General features: G+C 30.1%; 2 protein-coding genes across 2 annotated transcripts in view; both read left to right on the top strand.

Annotated features, from left to right (window-relative positions):
• Nucleotides 1–8,227: 8,227 nt before the first annotated feature.
• Nucleotides 8,228–10,321, top strand: LOC141527181 (uncharacterized). The gene is made up of 2 exons (XM_074242519.1): nt 8,228–9,770; nt 10,121–10,321. The coding sequence occupies exon 1, from the start codon at nt 8,354–8,356 to the stop codon at nt 9,557–9,559; it is 1,206 nt and encodes a 401-aa protein (XP_074098620.1). The 5' UTR covers nt 8,228–8,353; the 3' UTR covers nt 9,560–9,770; nt 10,121–10,321.
• Nucleotides 10,322–17,756: 7,435 nt separating this feature from the next.
• LOC141527702 (cell adhesion molecule Dscam2) overlaps nt 17,757–22,067 on the top strand; it is a 137,962-nt gene continuing 133,651 nt past the window's right edge. Inside the window, exon 1 of the mRNA XM_074243310.1 lies at nt 17,757–18,053. The gene's annotated coding sequence lies outside the window, so the exon portion shown is untranslated. The remainder of the gene's footprint in view (nt 18,054–22,067) is intronic.

Here is a 22,067-nt window from a genome sequence, read left to right as displayed (position 1 = left end):
CTCGAGTCTTTCAATACATATACCGTCTCATTCTTGCTATATAATATTATATATGTATCTACGCTCTGTGCTTTATACATTATACGTATTGCTGTGGGTTATCGCACTCTGAACGTCGTCGAGTCAGTTGCCCAGAAGCAAAATATTTCATTCGTGACGACTTTCCTGTTCATTCTTCACTTCTATCTCTAACTATACACCAACTTTATCTATCTATATTTTGCCATGATAAAATCCGCGATTGACATTGATCATCTACATTCTAAAATTTATTAATAAAAAGCAATATTATATTTATATTTTTTTCAAAATATTGTATAATTAATTCATTGTTTTACGATGCACGGTAAAGCGTGATTATGAATAAAATTTACGTGAAAATGTGAAAGATGAAATGAAAAATAAAGGGGTAAAATAGTAGTCTTTGAATACGTAGAGAGAGAGAGAGAGAGAGAGAGAGATTGATTGATTGATTGATTAATAATTTATTAATGCCAAGGCACAGGCCAAATGGCAATATTAAATACAAAAATATTACATAAGATATTGCAATATAAGTAACAGTAAGTACAAAACTTAGTCTACTGAAAAAGAGTGCTTTCTAACTATATTGGCGTAATATTCATCTAGTTCAAGTGGATCAAAGTAATTTAACGGTGACGAGGACCTTGACTTAACCAACCTGAGATGCTTTAATTTGCTCCAAACTGCAGAACCATATGGTAGATATGAAAGAGCTGTTTTTAAGTATTGTTCACGAGCAAGGTTTAACTCAACTTTCAAATCTTTCCTCCTAAGTTTAAAGAGAGAAAGTAAATTTTGATCTCGCTTTCGCTTAGCCCGCTTGTAAATTTTGTCACGTTCCTTGCACTTAGCTTTGAACTCAGCTGTAAACCAAGGATTGCTGTTTCGAGTGGCAGTCCTTGTTAGTTCTGGTGCATGAAGATCCAAGGAAAATAAGACCTCATTTTTAAATATAGCTAATAATTCATTAGGACCCAAATTTTCTAGAAAATGATCTTCAACTCTTAGAGACCTCATCAATAAGTTTGATAGAGCTTCATGATCACAGCTTCTGAAGTTTCTGAAAGTAATTGTTTTCGAGGAAGTTTTTACGTTATCTAGCTTATATTGGCACAGTAAGTAGTCATGACCATCAATGAATGGGACATCAGATTTTTCGAAAGAAGCTAATTTAGCTTTACTGTCCAATAAAATCACATCTAACCACGAATCACAATTATTTTTATGAAAAGTAGCTCCATAGGGAACACAATACAGTGACGCCTCCGTTATAAAATCTTTCAAGTGATTTGCGACATAAGTGTCCTCTAATAAGTTACAATTTAGGTCACCAGCAATTACAATGTTATTGAAATTTGGGGAAAGTTTTGTATATAAATCAAAAAATTCATAAAGAAAAAGTCCTTTCGGTCTTCTATAGATACATGATAACAAAAATTTTATTATTTTTACAAAGAATTTTTACATGAAAAATTATGTAAATTCTACCTATTTTGTCTGATAGTAGACTATTAACCAGAAAAATACTTCAAAGGTAGCTTATACAAGCATAGAATTATAACATTCGATGCTTGTTAAGATCGACCATCTTCCCATGAGATCCAGTGGTTAGAGTGACATCAGCTATAATGAACTCCGGTTGATTTAAATGATCAGACGTAGAGATATGTAGAACCTTGACTTTAAAAGACTTGTGAACAAGGCAAGCAACACCTCCACCTAGCACAAAACGACCAGTATCAGCATGTTTTAAAATTCGATCCCTCCGAATCGGAGTGTAATTATCCAAAGAAAAGATACTGTTATCAAGCGAAGGTTTTAACGAAGTTTCGACTAGAATAATTATATCAGGTGCAGTTTCATTTACCAGCTCTAGAAACCGCGCTGTGTGACCTACATAGCTATTTATATTTAGACTAAGGATATTTATTGGTGATGAAATTTTACTAGTAGAGTCATTAGTTGAATCGGAAAATTGTTAATCTAATTTATTCAAATCTTGAACCGAGTTAATAATAAGTTTATCTGAATGATCATCTCTCTTCGCAAATATTTTTCCACTTCGAACCCATACATACTTAAACTTCACAGCTTTTGCCTTCTCTTTGGTTTTCAGTAAGAGTTTATGCGTTTCTGGAGGTAGAAATTCATTAACATAGATGTTTCCACCGTAACTACCATCAACAATACCAGAGAAGATTTTTTTTGCTTGAAGGGTTCCCGATTTGCGCTTTGTCTCAATAATAAAGTCTCTTATTTGAGACGACTTCAGACAAACTAAAATTGAATGTAAGATCTGCCCATTTTTATTCTTAGTACTGCCCGAGCTTTGCCTAGTTTTGTTTTCAAATTTACGTGCACTCAAGACATCATTTGACAAGCTCTGAAGGTTTAAATTAGTAAGAACATCTGTTGAAATTTCACCCGGGGACAGTTTATCAATCACTTCGCTAGGTATTCCAGTAATAACCAACTCAGATGTATTGCTAATTGACTGTAGCATTACTGGCGCAGCTACTGTACTATTTTCCGGAGTTGATTTCTCAAGTATTGACAATCTCTCGTTCATTAATATATTATTGTTAGCAACCTTTGCGCTAAGAGACTTAAATCCTTCGTTGAAATAAGAAATAGATTTAGCATTGATTTGAGCATTGGCAGTGACCTCCAATAACTGGTCAGTGGTTTTTTTCTGACCATTTTTCAGTTCTGAAATTTGAGAACTGAGATTATCAAGTTGTTGCTTAGTTGATAGCTCATAAGCCAGAAACTTCTCCATTAGGGCTGTTATCTTCTCATCAAGAGATTTTTCCGACCAATCAACTGGTAATTGAGACATGCTTGGCGATGGAATCGGTGATTGAAACACTGAATCAATCCCGGGGGACAACGGTGTTATAGGCGTGACTGGAGACTTTAGAGATGTTGACAAACGACCCGTTTAAGATCGGGCTGCTGACACAGGCCCAGATGTGGATGATCTTGCAGATTTAAAGCTTGAAACTGAGGAAGTGTTTGAGCTTATTGACTTTACAGAACCAAGTCTTCTATTTCGTAGAGAAGATGTGCCTTCTAAACTATCCAACAAATAACCAAATTTCTTCCGGCAGCAGTTTGACTCTAGCTTATTTTTTATAAAATCCTTCGCACAACCTGGATGAAAATGCTGTCCACACCTATCGCAAGTATTTGGAGTTTTAACTGATTTTCTACACTTGGTGCAGATATCGGGAATTAGTGGCATAGATTCAGAATTTGTAATTTATCAAGTAATTTACCAGGCAATTTACCAGGTAATTTCCATAGATTCACAAATTGTAATTTATCCGGTAATTTACTTGGTTATTTCCGAGTAATTTACCAATCGGGACAATTGTTACTAAAATGTAGCAATCTCCTTGTAATACAGTCTAAAAGATTTATGAACACACACTAAATATCATTATTACTTTTCCAACAACAACAAATTAACATCACTTTTTTCTACGTCACGTTTAAAAATCACATCAATATTTCGATGAGTTATCTAGCAATCCTTGAGCAATTTTGAAACAAGTCAATTTTAGCATCAATTTATGTTATCCAGATTATCAGCAACCAAATTTAACTTCAACTCATAAGTCATTATATATGACTGTGTTCCAGCACACTATACTAAACTTGACAGCAATATATATCAGGTCACCAACAATTTGACATCAATACTATCTTTTGAAGTTCTATAGAGAAAAATTATCGACTATCCTGTAAGCAAAATGATGCAATTTGTAAACAATAAGTGAAGTTTTAACATCAATTTCGGTTATCTAGGCTATCAGTCTCAAACTACACAACATCCAATCTCAGCAATGTCGAAAGCTTTAAAATTAAAACTTTTAGCAATCCACAAGGCACTATTGAAATGAATCTTCACTTAACTTGAAAAATTGCAACATTAGTATGCAAAGCAGCATAATATTGTTATTATAGCACAATTTCGAACAAGACACGACACTTAACCTCTTCAATGTTGACAGTTTTTTAATGAATTTTCATGCAATCCACAAGGCCTTTTCAGAAATGATTTTTATTTCAGCTTGTAGATTGCAAAAAATAGCTTGCAATATTTCTGAAACAAAAAATGCCCGGGGGCAATTTTAAGCAGAAAAATGTTCTTAAGACAGAGCGAAAAATTTTATTGTTTTTGTGTACTTACCACAAGAGAGAGAGAGAGAGAGAGAGAGAGAGAGAGAGAGAGAGAGAGAAATGAGGGGAAGGATAAAGAATAAAGAGAAAAATACATAACTCGGCGTCAATGCTTGACAGAAACGTGACTGCTGGCGGTATCAAAGGGGAAAGATGCTTCACTGGAGACGCAAGAGGGGAGTAGTTCTTTGGATCTTGACGAGCCTTCAAGCAATCAAGTTGTTACTGCTAAAGAATATGAATTTTCTGTGCATATGTATTATCTCAATATATTACCTTCATTATTGCTATTACTCGTTTTTTCGTTAGAACCTTTGAAGTTGTTAATATGCTTATTTTTTACTCACTACTTACGTTCTTAATGAAAATATTTATCGTGTCAAATAATCACTTCAATTTTTACGTTTATTGAATCATGAAGTTTAAATCCTTTTTTATAAATAATTTAATTAAATTTCCAGAGACCGCAAAACTAAAAAAAAAGAAAATAAACAAAATTTAACTATTTTACTTTTTTTCATAAATGAATATCTTGTTCTGACTACCGTTTAAATTTCACGTTAAAAACTTTTGAAAGAAAAATAATTGAGACAAAAGTAGTTCAGAAGAGCAACATTGAGATTAAACCAACGCTAAACTAGACGAATACGTTATATACCTACTTCAGAACAATACCAAAACTATAATATCAGTATGACAGCGTGGGAGTTTATACAACAGTATAAATTATGTTATGTATCAATAACTTCATTTATAAAAAAAAAAAAAATAAATAAATAAAAAACTATTGGACAATTAAAATAACTTCACTCAGTACAAAGTGAAATAAAATTTTTCGTTAGAATTTTTTTTTCTTTACAACTTCATTGTTTTTATGACTTTATTTGTATAGAAAAAAAGTCACTGTTTTTTTCGCAAGAAAATTGCATGACAATTTTCACATGTCACGTGAGTTTTTTCATTATTCCCCTACATATAAGCGTCGTTCTATTGAACTGACATATGGCGGACGGCAATGACATCTAACTTTACCTTTTTATAATTCACCGGAAAACATTAACATTCATGGTTTTATTTAAACTGAAAAAGTGTCACTGGAGATATTTAAGCTCACTGTTTTCGTAGAGTTTTTTTTTTTTTTTTTTTTCTGAGTAACTGAATGTTAAATGTTAAGCAAACATAAATACAGTGATTGTTTAATCGTAATTATTAATCACAATCGGATGTTTGATGAATGGTAAGTGTGATTTCAAAAATCCACAAAAATTTTTCGGTTTAAATAAATAATTTAAAATTCAGGTGATTTTATTTCGGTGACTGGAATTTACAGTTGAATTGTCCGAGCGCATTCACATTGATTATCATACCGGCTTGGCAAACATTGCAAGCTCTAAAGTTTTATCTTCCAATTTCGTGGTGCTTTGTGTTTATATCACGTACGTATGAATGTATATAATACACACGTGTATTAATTTATTGAAAATGTAGATTAAATTGGGTAACACACGATAATAGCGTCGATAACTGGCCATTGGTCGGATTTTCAGTTTCCAATTTTATTTTTTAAATTAATACACATGCATAAAAAAATTGTATGGGTCGTTTTAAAAGAAATAACCTTCCAGTCTATTGAAATCGAATTTTTCTGAAGTATTTTTTCTAAAACTACACACAAAAAGTATACAGCTTGAATGCTAATGTTAATTTTATTAATTGTTCGTGTAAAAGGAAAAAATTGACGGAATGTTTGCGGTAAAATTAATATTGTTAAATTAATAATTACAATTCGAGTAAAAGTTTCGAAAAATGTATAAAAAAGCATATAATAAAATTAAAAGTAAGTAAAAGCTATGGAATGCATTCCTACCAACAACGTGCGCTGAAAAAGTAATAATGCAATCCACAAATTCCACATCCAACAAATAAATTTTTCGCATATTTTCGATAAACGGAATCTACAATAAAAATTTTATTTGGTACTTGAGAAGATTAAAGGCTTCTCGTATTATCTGTGTATTTATTAAAAATTTTTTTACTTAATAGAATAAAATTACTTTATTTGCATTTCTCAAGGTAATATTTACTTGATGAAATTATCGTAAATCTCATGAAATTAAAGTTCATTTTAAGAAAAAAAAAAACCGTATTTAAATTAATTATTTTTGTGAATAAATTACAGAATACTTTTAATATTTTTTTATAAAAAAAAATAATTTTATTATTTCTTCTACAGAATTTTATTTTTTTTTATACAAACATATATGATGCTGTAGACATTACAGAAGACCATGAAGACTTGGATTTTTACGGGTCCAGTATAATTTCACTTCACTTTTATTAGCATGAAAATACAATCGAGAAAATGTTTAATTAAAATAAAATTTATAAAAACATTTGTGGGGAATTGAGTTTTAAAGGTCATACATACAGTGTGGATTTTGTTACGTCAATCATGTAAATATACGGTTAATCAATGTTTCATCCCATCAAGAAAATAACGATGTCATACAATATTGAGCGACATACCAATTCGACTTCTAACTGAATTTTATTTTCCGATACTTGGTGAGAGTGAAAAAAAATATTGTTGAATGATTTTTCACAAAAATAAAATTTTTTGTTCCGAATAAAAAAAAAAAAGCTAACGTTAAAACGTGTATTGACGTATTTGAAAAAGCTCTGACACTGTACTTGTCATCTGGGGCTGTGTAATCACCAAACAAAAAACAGGAGATTCCAATAGCTTACATTGTTTCAAATTCTATTTATTTAGAGTAATAATCAAAACTACACTTAGCATGAAATAGAACATTTCAATACAGTGTATGTATGGATTTTCCGAGCGTTTCAATATATTTACCTCGTATTGGTAATATTGTACACGTACCGCCAATTAATAATGTGACGTAATAATTTGACACAATAGACTCGAAAATGTTAAAATGAAATCCTCAATGGACGTTTCGGATTGTTCAATATAAAAGACTAACGATAGAGAACATGACTGACGGATAAATTATTTTATTTTCACATGAATTAATACGTACAGTAAAAAATAAATCCTTCATTGTACTTATATTTTCCCCTCACTAAGTCATCGACGAATTCGTTAAAAACGAAGTACTAAGTAACTCTAACAGACTTGTATTTATAGTTTACGGATAGTAAATTAATTAAACAAATTTGGAACTCGTTCCAGACACCGATAATTTAATTTTAATTTAGCAAAAACTTCTTTAAAATTTATTAATTCCGTTCAACAGTAATCAATGTACTTTAACTAATCTAAGTTGGTTTATTTTCGAAATAGGCTCTTTAAAAATTGAAATCATTTTTTGATTAATTTATTATGAAGTTATATTTGTTTCAAATTGTGAACTTAAGAATGATTTTTATAATAAGACTATTTAAAGGGTGAAAATTAAATTTAATTTAATTAAAAAATTTTAAAAACTTTTACGAGTTATATACAAAAAAAAAAAATAATTTTTTTTTTTTATAATTTTTATGTTTATGTATGATCAAGTGTAGGATCATTGATCAAGTGTACGTTGCACCAAGATACGAAGGAGAGTAGACCAAAGTCCAATCAGCCGGTGTGACGTGAACTCCCTTTGGTGGATAGAGTCTACAACTGTTCAGTGGTATTGTGGTTTGCGGCAGTAACTATTGAACATTGCGAATAGCGGAGTTACAGACTCCCATCCTATTGGACAGACATCTGTTACATTAAGGGGCACACCTAGTGTGAAATTTCGAAAAAGTCGATTTTTTTTTTTTTCATATTTCGGTAGATTACACCTTTAAAAATAACATATTAAAATTTCAAATCGATATCTCAAATAGTTTTTGAGTTATAACATTTTAAAGAGCAGCCGCTCGGCAGCTAGAGTGTCATTAGCTGCGAAACGTACCTGAAGTATTGTTCAGAGTCTACTGTCTCTTCCAGCCCCTATAACACGATTCCAGTTTCTATTGTTAGCTCTCAGGTATACAAAAATATATCATTATAATAATTTCTAGAAATTTCTAGAAATTTTTCGTTTACTGCCACGTAAATTATTTTCGGAGCCAGACACATTTAGTCTCATTGTGATCGTTGTATCGAGCGCATCATAATTTTACACGTGCTATTTTCTTGAAAATGAGTGATCAATCTTCATATTCAAATAAAAAAGGAACTCACAATGTTCCTAAGCATCGATCAATTGCGAAAAAACGCAAGTTTACCGGAAATAGATTTACATTTGAGCAATCTACTGCGAATACCAGTACGTCCGCAGAAAAGTTATTACAAAATAATGACAATAATGTTGTGATTGACCCATCTCATGGATATTGTATTTTGCAATTTTTATCAGTTTTTAGTGCAATTAGTAATTTAGTGGTGTGTAAAACCTGTCAAAAAAAAGTTACTTTCAATCAAGCAAGTTCAAGAGGTCTAGGGTTCAAAATTGCTATTATTTGTGAATGTGGCAATTCATATATTAATTCTGGACCAATGATTAATAACGCATTTGAAATAAATAAACGTATTGTTGCTGTGATGCGTCTATTGGGCATCGGAATAAATGGGATAAATTTTTTCTGTGGATTAATGGATTTAGCATGCAAATTTTACGACCAAACTTTTGCGGGATGTTTTACGAATTTACAGATTGCAGCCGAAACTGTTTGTAAGCTCAGTATGCAGCAAGCTATAAATGAAGAAAAAGAGCTTACATTAAAGAAAGAAAATTCGGAGACAAATTTGACTGTTAGCGGCGATGGTACCTGGAAAAAACGTGGCCATACTTCCCGTTTCGGAGTAGTTACGCTGGCAGGAAAATACAGCAAGAAAATTCTTGATTCATGCGTAAAATCTACATATTGTCAGAGTTGTGTTTTTTGGAAGAAAAAAAAAGATAGCGAACCTGAAGATTATGAGGAATGGCTATCATTACACGATGAAGAATGTGATGCCAATCATAAAGGATCTGCCTCAAAAATGGAAGTGGATAGTGTAAAAGACATGTTTGGTCGTTCCATTAGTAAATATGGTGTAAAATATACCCGCTATATTGGTGATGGTGATAGCGCTACCCACAAAGGACTTATAGATTTGAATCCTTATGATATTCCTGTTGCTAAATTGGAATGCTATCTACATGTGAAAAAAATAATGGGAACACGTTGCCGAAGTGTAAAGAACATTAATAAGAAATTAACAATACTCAAAACAACAATGAAAGCTACAACGGTTTACTTTGGCACTTTTCACCCAAGCATCTTCATAATGGCTTCAAAACTATTGAATTGTCAAATAATTTTGCAACTGCAATATTTAATGACGGTTATTCGTCAATTTTGAAGATATTCAATGTAATGGGAGTGATAGTTGGACCTGCAGCAAGAGATTTTGCGGCTCTTAAGGACGACACGAGAATACGAATCGCTGATTATCGCCAAAGGGCTTCTTCAAAAGAAGGTCGATCATCTCGAAGAAAAGCTTCTTCAGCTGAACAAGCCCTTTTCGAAGAAGAGGAAGGTGTATTATATGGCCCTGGAATAGCAGATTAGCTGTAAATATGATTTTAAACCACTTATAACAGTGGAAACGATCATTTTATCTTTAAACGCGTTTTTCTCGAAACAGCATTTTCCGAATTTGCTGCAGTGATTACTCAAAAACAAATGATCCGATCACTATCGAATTTTTTTACATGTTCTATATATAGTTCTCCGTACAATGACCTATCGATTTTTTGATCTGATCAAAAATCGAATTTTCGCAGGCCACAAACGACCAAAATTTTAGGTAAAATTCGACTATTTTTTTAAAACGCCGCCATATTGTCAATTTTTGATTTTTTTTTTTATCGTAGGTCATTGTACAGACAATATTATCTAGTTTAACGAGATATTTTTTTAGATTTCATCCACGGAGAAGGCCGGAATCACTGCAGCAGTGAAGGACCTTTTTTTTTCGCGCCGTTAGAGATCGACGATAACTTAAAAAATATTTAATTTTTTTCTTCAAAAATTTCATTATGTATTCTTAAAACATGTATAAATATATTCTTAAAATTTTAAAATAATTGATAAAGTATTTTTTTTAATAAAAATTCCCAAAAATCACGTTTTTTTTAGGCCGTTACACTAGGTGTGCCCCTTAAAATTGTCAAGTGTTACTCGACTTTTGATATTCCACTATTCTATTATGTACTCTCTACAAACTATAGTTACCTTCTAGTTCTCTGCTCGCCGGCTCAGATACTTGATAGATATGTACTTCATAATTCACTCACTCGTGTAACTGAAGACAAATAAAATCTGGACAAGCTTAACTTTATTAAAACTTGACAAGGATCGATTTGCAACTCGAGATTTATTAATAATTTATTAATAATCCAAATTCAATGTGCCATGGTGTAATCATTTACACAAAAGCTCAAGTCTTTCGCAAAATATTCGTAAAAAAAAATTTTAAATAAAATAATAAAGTATTCATATTGATGATAATATGATTATTTGATTATCATTATAATTTATTTATTCCTTCAATTAAAACTGTCGTACATATCACATCTCAAATCTTACTTCAGATTCCACTTATAATTTTACATTATTATTTATAGAAACTTCAAGTTATTTTAAAGTAATTTTATTAATCCAATTCTAACCTGTTATCAATGTACGAATGAGACAAGTGAGATTGAGGTTGACATTAGTTAGCACCCGGCTATAGAACTGTTGAATACAGTTAATTGATGATTGATAGTGTGCCAGAGGCAAGTCCAGTTTAGCTTCGTATTCGGATTCAACAAATATGAGCCGCTGTTGACTATTCTGATTAAATGTTTTAGTTTTTATCATGTACAATAGATACAATACCATCATCAGTAATCATTCTGTTAATTTTCGTCCAAAAATAAATTTATTGAATATTCAATTAATAAACTTTTACAATTTTTCATTACAAAAAAAAATAATCAGTATTTTATTTTTTATCGCAAAATTTTATTTTTCATCAATTTAAAAATATTTATAAAAAAAATTTTCAAATATTTTCTGAGTAAGTAAAAAATATACTCTTGGTGGTTCTTATCCATGATTTAAAATAAATTAAGGAAAATCTTTTCGGGAACTTGGACAACAAAACACTAAGAAAATTTTCCTTAATTTATTGTAAAAAATATATTTTTAATGTTAAAATAATTATAATTACAGTAAAGATAAAAGAAGAAACATACATAAGAAACAAGTTACAACGAAAGTACTGTTTATAATAGTCGGTTGATAACGACAACAAAAGTAAAGATAAAGAAAGGAAGAAATAACAGGAGAAACTTTGGTGAAGCATGTCATTTCTGTATTATACGGCCAGCGCGAGAGAAATGTCCAGAACAGAAAAGCGTTGTTAGAAAGCATCGGACTGTAAGCTTGGAGGTGTGGAATAAACTTCCGTCTGTCTGAATGAACTGAAACCACTTCACTTGTATTGCTCACTTTCTTCAACACAGCACACGTTTATCGTCCATTCCCCAGTATTTTTTTATTTAATTTATCGAGTTGTTAGCATCAGGTTTCAATTTAAATTTATGTATCAAAACACACTCTCATTTTAATAAATTATCCATTAATCCTTTTAAATTACTTTATAAATTGATAACCAGCAATCCATGTAATTGCGTCAGGAACTCAAAATCTACTAATTAAATTAAATTTCAGGCAATATTTATTTGTGAATACTTGTCCACTTACGATGCAATATTTATTCACGATTCATGTTCACAAAACGCTTCCATTCTGATAGATTAAACGAGATTGATAGACATGGTAAGAACATTTATAAACAATGCCATTTAATTGGTTTTAATTTTTAATCTATTCTATCAATCATGAAGTAAAAAATTAACAAGTCATCGGCATAGATTTTTTTTTTTCATTTTTAATTTTTTTAATTGTTGAAACTAATTAATATTAATCAAGCTTCTACTATTTATCCTTTGATAATCAAACTAAAATGATAATTTGCATAATAAAATAATGATAATTTATTGGACAAATATTTACTGTTTAGTCTGTAATAATATCGGACAATAATTTGGCAAAATTTAGACCAGAATGCTAAGTGAGATGTGGATATAGGATTATAAAGGATTCTCTCTACTATCAGAGTTGTACTATCTGAATTAATAATCTAAACATATTTTACATTGGTTGGTTATTTGAGAGTCTGTTTTGGTTCAATCAGTTTCTATTGTTTTACATAATGTTTCGATATTTACAAATTTGCTGTAGTATTACTCAAAATTTGCAAATTAACAGAAAAAAATTGCTATTTTAATTTATTTTCATAATTAAACTGCTCTTTATATATTATGTATTATGCTATAATTATTTTTCTTTTTATAATCATTCTATTTTTTTTAAGTCCAAAAAAATTTTTATTTTGAAGAAAAAATTTTTTTTTGCATTTCTGCACTTTTCATGAAAAAATACGTTCGTTTCCAAAAAAAAATTTTTTTATACGTTCTTATGGCTCCCGGGACTTACTTCGGATGCCATTAGGGCGTTTAAGAATTTTGTTTTTGGGAATCAACGTATTTTTGTTTGAAACGTGAAGAAATGCAAAAAAAAAATTTTTTTCTCTAAACTAAAAATTTTTTTTGAACTTAAAAAAAAAATAGAATTTTTATTATACGCCCTTATGACATCAGTAACACGATATGTTTTTTTTTTTTAACTGGTTTTTTTGATAAATATAATGTCTACAAGACTGCTGACTACATGCGCCATTCAGATTAACTTATGTATCTTTTTGTAACCCTGTTAATGGCCCTTAGGCTGTTCGGATATATATAAAGAAAATAAAATAAACGCTTAAAATATTTTTAAAAGTACAAATGATTTAATTAGTAAAAAAAAAAATTAATTTTTTAAAATTTCAAAGTGACTTAAGCGAATAGTGTAATCATATAATTAAATAATCGCAGTCCAGTATTTTTAAAATTAATATTTAATTCAGTGATTAAATTTTTTTTTTTAATTTTTATTCAAAAGGGTATATCCCTAGCAAAGGTTGCTGGGTATTATTTCCCGGTTCTGAGGTGAACAATCTGGGTGTTGAGAGCAGTGAACTGAACTGAACAGAAATCCACACATACTCTCGAAATACATCTACACATCTACATGTACCAATGCAGATATTCAAATGCAGCCAGCCTTCGTGAACAATTCCAGTTCAACGCTGCAATTATAATTAATTGCAACCTGCGGGTCCTCTATTAGCAAATATGGTGGATGCTTTCAAGGCACCACACCAGAGTTCAGAGTACCGTAGATTAGTAAGAGCTAACTACAATCATAATAAAAATTACGCAGCCATTGCGCACTCGATTTTAAGCTCGAGCTTAATTCAAGTGATATGAATGCGATACCAATAAAAAAAAAAACATGAAAAAAAAAAACGAATATTGTAAAGAAAGAAGGAAGTGAAAATAAATTGATTCATAACCACGTAAAGTATGAAAAAAAATTTAAGTTGATTTTTACGTCTACTTAATTAGTTAATCTCTACTTGTAGGGAAACATTAGACAGAAAAAATTTTATTTACTGGAAATAAAACTAGTAAAAAAGTACCATAATAATTTACCAAACTTAATTAACAATTGGATTGTGATAATATAGTTTCTTAATTAAATGTTTTAGTGTCTTAGCTTTTGATCTTACGTTTGTAAGCTTGGGTTTTATAACCTCTTAAAAACTTTATTTTCACATAAAAGAACAGCCCTTTGTTCGTTTGTCATCGACGCTTGTCTTCAATTTAACTTCTATGGAAAAATTTCTTTTGTCTGTACGCTCGAAATATCTAAAGATTTTCGATAAAATATTCACTCGAAAGCAGCTTCCAATTTATATCATGCTCTCGACATTCTTGACCTACTCATTTTTTTTTTTTTTTTAGTTATTCAATATTTATTTTATCATTGTGAATATTCTTCAACACCGATGATAAATTTTCATATGTATTTTTATAAGAATAATTTCGGAGTTCAACTCCGTGTCATTAAGTGCTTAAATTTTACCTGCTATTTAGGTTAAATAGATCACAGAAAATGAATAATTAATAAAAATGATACTGTCTTTCTCTCAATTTTCTCTTAGATAATAAATTCACAATCCTAAAATATTTTCCAACGTAGGTAAAATAGCAGTGAATTTTTAATACCTTCTTCATCATTTTGAATATTTTCAATCAATATTTTAAATATGCTCCAAAAACTGCTTCGTCACGTTTAAGAAAAAGAAATAGAGAATTTTTGATACTTTTTTACTTATTTTAAATCTCATATATTTAAAATATATCGAAAAAATCGTGTGGGTATTCAAATGAAAGGTCTCGATAAGTGGAACTCCAGGATAAGCTTAAACCGTAAAAAATATCATCAGTAAATAAAATACTGTCATTCTTTAATTATTGACATTTTCATGTTTTTTAAAAATAACTTTATAGCGTAAAAGAAAATAATGATAAAATTGTGTATATATATTTTTTGTGCTTAAAAAACTGCGTTGAATACTTTTTTAAAAATGAAAACCGAACGACGCATTCAAAAATTATAGTTGTTAAAAAAAAAAACACATTTTCAAGAACTTCAAATTTAAACTTAGCGGGAATTTCCAGATTTAAAAAAAATTTTTTTTTCAATGTAGCATAAATTATCAATACATCAAGAATCACCCGAGAAAAGAGTCAAACAACGAGCAATATCTTCCAGAGGCGTTTATCTACGTTAAAGTAATTTATTTGTTGCTATCGGCTCAAACGGAAATGCAAAGAAATAAAAGAAGAGGGGATCGTAGATAAAATATATTTTTAACCGAGAAAAAACGGACGAATCAACAGGTCTTAGCAGTACAGCAATGATGTTGGATAACTGGAGCACGGGAACGTTAAAAAATAAAATCATTCGTGCGAGCCACCAACCGAACACGTTCTTGCACCTCGGTATCCTCTTTGGAAAGCTCAAAAGCATCGAAGCGGCAACACCCCGCGTATCAATCTCTACCGCCTGCGGGTTCGGCTACTATAAATCTTGCTTGCCTCATGGCATGCTCTTTCTATTCTCTCACCCCGCCGCCCGACGACTCTTTCTACAGTCCTCTAAAGCGTTAGCTCACAACCTGTAGCTGTACATTTACACATTTCAAATGTACCATCGACAGAGAACACTTTAAACAACTTTCATTCTTCCTCACTTGCTCTCGTTTGTCTATCTTTCTCCAACTTTTACTTAAACACGTTCTTCTTGGATCTAACATGTATAAATACCAAGTGTAGTCGCATGTGTATACACATATATATTTCATTTTCAATGTTAGGAAATCGGAGAAATGGATTTAACTTGTATGCATGAAACAACGGATTCCTCAACAAATCATTTCAATCGTGATTTATTATTTGGATTTTGAATTTTATAACAATTTGTCAATCCTACAAAAATCTTTGAGTGCTTCTTAAAATTTAATATTTCATATTTACATACATTTCTTGTACATTTTCGGGATTTAGTCTTTAAATTTAATTTATTAAGAAAATTATATTGTTCAAGCTCGAGTAAAATTTAATTAGATTTTACTTTCTGTCTCTCAAGTCTTAATAAAATTATTCATTAAATATTCTTGAGTGAAACATTAGATTTTAATATTATTCAGTTCTGTAATAATTATTAATTAATAATTTGATTTTAAGATCTTCATTAAATTTTGATGAAGAAATATCTTAAATTTATGAAAACTTATAGATTTTATAGCTGTTTTAATTTAAGTAATTTTTGTTTTAATTTAAATGTCAACGGAGAAAATAATTCTGTAAAATCACGAATTTTGGATATTATATCAGACAGTTTTCATCTTTTATTTTTTTTTTACTTGTCTGTTTGCCGACAATCCAGATACCAATATTATCTCAACCACTAGCAACACCTCAAAAAAGATTACTCTTTCTGGTATACATACCATCACCACATATCTTGTTTCACCTGCATTTAGTTTTTTATTCGTTTCTTCCAGACAATTGCCACACAACCTGGCACGAATGAAATCCGTCCGAGTCACAAAATGAGGATGAAAAAAAGCGTTGACGAGAATTGAAAAAAAGAGGAGCGTAATAAAAGCTCTCGGAAAAAATAAATGCGAAAGAAAAGTTAAAGAGAGAAAATTCACCAGAGCCAGAGATTTTCTTACTCTTTTCTTCAGTAATTGTAGGGTCGTTACTTTGCACAAGTTTCTGCACTAACTTCACAGTGTATACTTCCATCCATTCTTTATACTCCACTTTAATTTTATAAGTAAATCAATATCGTTAAATTTCAACTTTCAACATTCAATTAATTTATATATTTATTGTTGTTTCCTTCCCGTGAAAAATTGTTTTGATGTGTTTTTACATTCTCCATCTATTGGAGACTTTTCATACTATCTTTAGTTCAAAAATTAAACATTATGCTTGAAAGCTACAAACTTGAAATACAATTATTACTTATGACAATAAATTACAATGAATGTAGTTGCAAGTGAGCGCAAAACGATGGAATATTCATAAAAATAACTAATTTTTTGGTTGTAATGATCTAAGGGATGTCCCAAAGATATTTCTTAGATTCTAGACATCTCAAGAACACTCGAGAGTCCAATAAATCATTGTAACCTCGACTTTTCGTCGTTAGAATACACTTCGGTTTGCCGTAACTTTAACAAGTACTCCTTTGAGGTTTATACTTTTAGAATTTATTTTTATTCATAAATAATTGATCTTCCAGCAAGAATAGAATTCTGTTACCTTCTTAATTTAAAAACTTGTAGCCATAAACTTGCAAATTTATAAATACAAAGTTTTACTATTCATTTAATACTTCAACCTTAACACAAAAATCTATATGAACTTAATTTTCGAGAATTATTTTAAAAAAAATTTTTTCTTTCCGATGAAGATACTTATCATTACTATACTTTGTATAATCAAGAAAATTATCATAAATTTAACAGTAAAAAAAATATTAAATGGCAACTTAAGACGCTTAGCATCGAAAAAAAAAAAAAGTTAATGAGTAGACGTATATCGTAAGTTTAAATTCTTCATCAGCACTTAATCAGATTTGTGCTGATTGGTCCAAGATTTATGTTACAGAGCCACTGTCACGTAAGACGAATGTGTGTATTGTGTATGTAGGATGAAAAATTACAAGAAACAGGCTGTGTGTATGTTGGAGCTTGAGTGGGTTGAAAGACCTGGCTACTAGAGTTCGTGAGAAAAAAAAAAGTGAGAAAGCTAACGTGATAAAGCTCAGATACGAACACACAGAATGAAAAATATGAAAAAAAAAAAAAGAGAACACGAAACGTGAACAGCCGAAAGGGTTGACAGCGGGTGAGAGGGGTGGTTTGTACGCCTCTAAGAGAGGGAATATTTCGCGCGTGCTCGGATCCTCTCGGTGGTTGGATGCTGAGAGGGATGCTGGATCGCGCGTTAGGTGTCAGTTCTCCACGCGATTTACTCGGAGCAAGGTGTCCCCAATCGTATTAGTCGGCCCCCTTTTGCATTCAGTGACTTCGTAGAGTTCTTTTAATCCTCAATATTAAATTCTATAAGTTAACTAGAACATACATTTTTTATTTATTAATTTATTGCTTAAGATTTGATGTGATTTTTAAATTTAAACGTGACTTTTAAAATATTTTTTTCCAATTTTATACAATACAAGTTGACAGTTTTTTAATCACTGCATCTAGGAGCTGGTACTAGTTTTAGAAACACGTGACATTTGTGAACATGAACGGAATATCGATAAATAAAAATGTACGTACGTTTTAAATTTAAATATTTTTAAAAGCTTCAAACCTTCTGATGACTATTATAATTTCATTTTCATTATAAATATCATTTGAAATGCTTTTTTTTTAAACGATTTTCATTTTCCTGCGGGTCAACGAGATAGAGCAATTATTTATGATTCAGCGAGCTTATCGGGGTGACTTTTAATGGGTTGCATATGCAAAAGCTTTTTTGTGCATTTATCAGAGCACTTTATTTAATGGCTAAGCTAGAAAAAATATCTTTAATTTAAACCCACGAACGATTAAAGTAATTAATATCATATTTAAATTTTTTTATCTGTAATACTATATAATTTATTCTGACTGTATACAAATGCATTTCATTTTTCAGAATTAGATGAATTAATTTAAGAAAATATTCACCTGCAAAAAATGTCATACTTACATTCATTTTTTTTTATTAAATATTGAGAGAGAAAGTTTCAATAAAATTTGTTAATTTTATCGAAGGGAAAATTCATTAAAAAATATCCGTCAAGTACGTGACTGAATTGAAACGAAACGTTTAGTTCTTATTGCAGAGCAACGACGTCGCTAATCTCATTAGAGGCAGTAATAGTCTTCCGCCGCAGACATTTCCGACAAAAATCGAATTCTTTCGTGAAAGACAGGAAAAATAAATTTTTACTGATGCTAAATTTCTACCATTAATTAAATGAAATAAAATAAAAAAAAAATATCTTTTCAAGTTCTACTAATGGTTTTACAAATATTCATTACACCCATTTATACGTATAATGTTTTTTAGTTTTTCCTAATTTATTTTGTAATTAAATGCACAAGCAAACGAATCGCATGGAATTTTAATCACTAAAATCTTTAAACCTCGTGTGTTTTTTTTTCCGAGATATTATTCCACCTCACAAGTTTCCATTTTAATTTTTGTTTACTTTTTTTGAGCTCTGATTCTTGGAGACTGCAACTTTTCGCATAAGCATTTATATAATACGCAAAGAGTAAAAAAATTTAGCAAATAGTTTCCTTTTCTATAAACAGTAATTTCATCTCAGTATATGACTATTAGAATTTCATAAAATAAAAAAAATGTACATCTGTTGAGTGGAGTTGGTATGCTTTGACGGCTTATAAGAGGAGTCTCATTTACGGAGAGATATTTAATTTTATTTGAATGCAAAAATAAATTGAACTTTAAGTCTGTATGTGTAATTAATTTTTTTTTTTTAATGTTATTTGTATCCTTCCATTTATATTAAGTTTGTAATATACAGATGAAAAACTGTAGAATTAGATTCATCAAACATAGGAAGTTCAATTGCTTTAATATGAGAATATATATATCACTTGTAAAACTAGTGTACACGTCTCTATAGAAGTACAATTGAACTATACACGGAATTGCTAGTAGATTTCAACTTAGCTTTTAGCTGAAAATAGATTTACCATAAAACTTTTCGTGTGATACCAAAAATCCAATTGCCACTAGTCATAAATAAAATTATGAACTTTTAATTTAATAACAAAATTCATTAATGCTAATTCAATCATTACCAGATTTTTTTATTCATTATTAATTTATAGATTTATTATCATACTTTTTAATTGCGATACAAGGTACCGGCGGGTGATAAGGCGTATTAGGTAAGGGATATTTGGCAAAATAACAATAAAAAATAATCAATTTGATGAACAAGTTTTAATTTAGATGTATTTTTATTAAATTATATTTTTTTTTAATATCAGTCAGAAAATTAATTTTTATTCTCATGAAAAAAAATTTTAACAATTAAAATTATTAAAGTAATTATGACCAATTGAAAGATTTTATTTCGAGATAGTTAGAAGACTTAATCGCGAAAACCGATTTTATTTATTTTTATCGGACATCTGAAACGGAAAAAAAATTTTTAAATTAGTTCAAAAAGAAAAAAATGATATCAACAATTCAATGAAATATTATCAAGAATAATAATTTTAAATGAAGCTTTTGAGCTTTCAGGTTGATATTAGAATTCACCGACTTATCCTAACTAATGCGCTGCTATGGAGCTTGAGCATTATAAATTTTTCTTTCTTCATTCTCTCATAAAGTTAACCTATGTATATAGAAGTTTAAACAGAGCTTAAAACGGCACGAGTGGATGTATACATCCAGCTGCGTGCGTATTATATATTATGAAAATTTAATGACTCACTCAGGATCCTTAGCTCGTACAACAGCTTGGATATTTAGACGCTGAGATGAAAAATTTAGTACATGCTCACGCGAACAACAACTCCTCTTATACTTTTTTAACGCGTTCTTAACTTATTCTTTATACTATTCCCTTTGCATTATTTGAGAATCATAAAAACTTATTCAACTTATTTCTTCTACCAGTATTAATGCGGTTTAAATGCTCTCATTGTTTTCAAGTTGATAGTAATCTTAAGCAAACTAGTTTATTTACTTGTCGCTGAAGCAAATCAGTTAAATGTTTTGAAAAAAAATTTTTTTAAGTAATTGGTGTCTATCAAGAGCTTAATTATCTTATTTTAGTTTATAAAATTTTTCTAATCAACAACACTATAAATCTAAGTATTTTTTGTAAGATCTTTTTCGTTGCCGACGATAATGTTTAAAGTAATTCAAAACGACAAAAAATCGATCAAGAACAAAAATTAATGAAGTATTAAAAAAAATTTTTTTTTTCACCGCTTTGAATATTGCATCATATTCTCTTTATATTCGCATCCTACTTTTCATGGTGATTGTTTAAATGCTGTGAGTTCAGTGATCCCATTTATACAAACATCCATTTTTATATAAATCGATTAATTATACAATAATAATCATAATAAATATATTGAGCTCTCATAGATACCTTTGAGCTTTATTATTCATAGAAGTTCAACATAATACATAATATTAATGGCCTAAAGTAGTAATCGGATATTAATAATTTTAATTGGGTATATTATACATAATCTACTAATGCATGTAGCATGAGCATATTTATTTTTAGATAATTAAATTTTTTAATAAAAAAATTTTTTTAGTAGAATATTTTTCACTACAATTATTTCAAATTTAATCCTCTTAAAATTAACAGTGACAATTTATTTGTATTCTCAATGTATTCTCTAAAACTAAAACTAGAATACTTGAAACAATTACCTCGTTGATAATTCCATAATTGAAAATTGAATTTCACATACGTCCAGTAGAACCGATAACAATAGTAGAAATTAAAATGTTATAACGTTCATGCAAAAAATATAGATATAGACCGACAATTGTGTGTATGATTTTATAATATTATTGTTTTGTAGTCTATCTTTTATGGTAGATTACATACGAAGTAATTTTTCTAAAAGCTTTATTTCATTTCACGTTTAATCACTTAAAAAATTTCATTATTTTATTTTTATAATAAAAATAATTACTTTTGCTCGATTTATGCACTCACACAAAATTGGTAATAATTTGTTCTGTGCAGTTGAAGAGATGAATTGAGCGAAATGAATCAGAGGTAAAAAAAAATGAGTAAAGAGATAGGAGAAATGTAAAGAGTTGATAAAATTTTCCAAAAATGGGGTGCGATATTGACTAAATAATGCAGGGAGTATACAGCTATAAAGTGAGTTCCTTCAGTAGGTAGTTAGTAGGACGCTCGGGAAGAGTAAAAGAGCGGGAATGGCTCTAGAGTACGAGCTGAAAGGAAAGTGAAGCGCCTTGGGGAATAGCATCACCGACTTGCGGTTATCAGAGAGCTGGGGAGAAAACTGCGAATAGAAGGAAGTTTAGGGTGTAGGAAAGAAAATACCGGTGCAGTGTAGGCAGAGATGCATCCATACACAATAAGGAAGTGCATATTTATCAAGATCGAGGGCAGAAGTTTGCTGAAAGTACATAGTTAAAATGGCTTGAACGATAGCCTTAGTTCTAAAGCTTTGAATTTTAAAGTTGCCTCTGGGCTCGGCTTTGTACTGACAATGAATATACTGCGTGAATTACGCACGAGCTTTCAACTACTAG

This window comes from Cotesia typhae, unplaced genomic scaffold, assembly GCF_013202065.1.
Source record: "Cotesia typhae breed Kobodo isofemale line unplaced genomic scaffold, CoteBio_Ctyphae contig_4, whole genome shotgun sequence".
In the NCBI taxonomy this organism is placed as follows: domain Eukaryota; kingdom Metazoa; phylum Arthropoda; class Insecta; order Hymenoptera; family Braconidae; genus Cotesia; species Cotesia typhae.
This window is presented reverse-complemented; position numbering and strand designations above follow the sequence as displayed.

Excerpts from the sequence above, each read along its gene's own strand:
- LOC141527181 (XM_074242519.1), top strand. The coding sequence starts at position 8,354 with ATGAGTGATCAATCTTCATATTCAAATAAAAAAGGAACTCACAATGTT.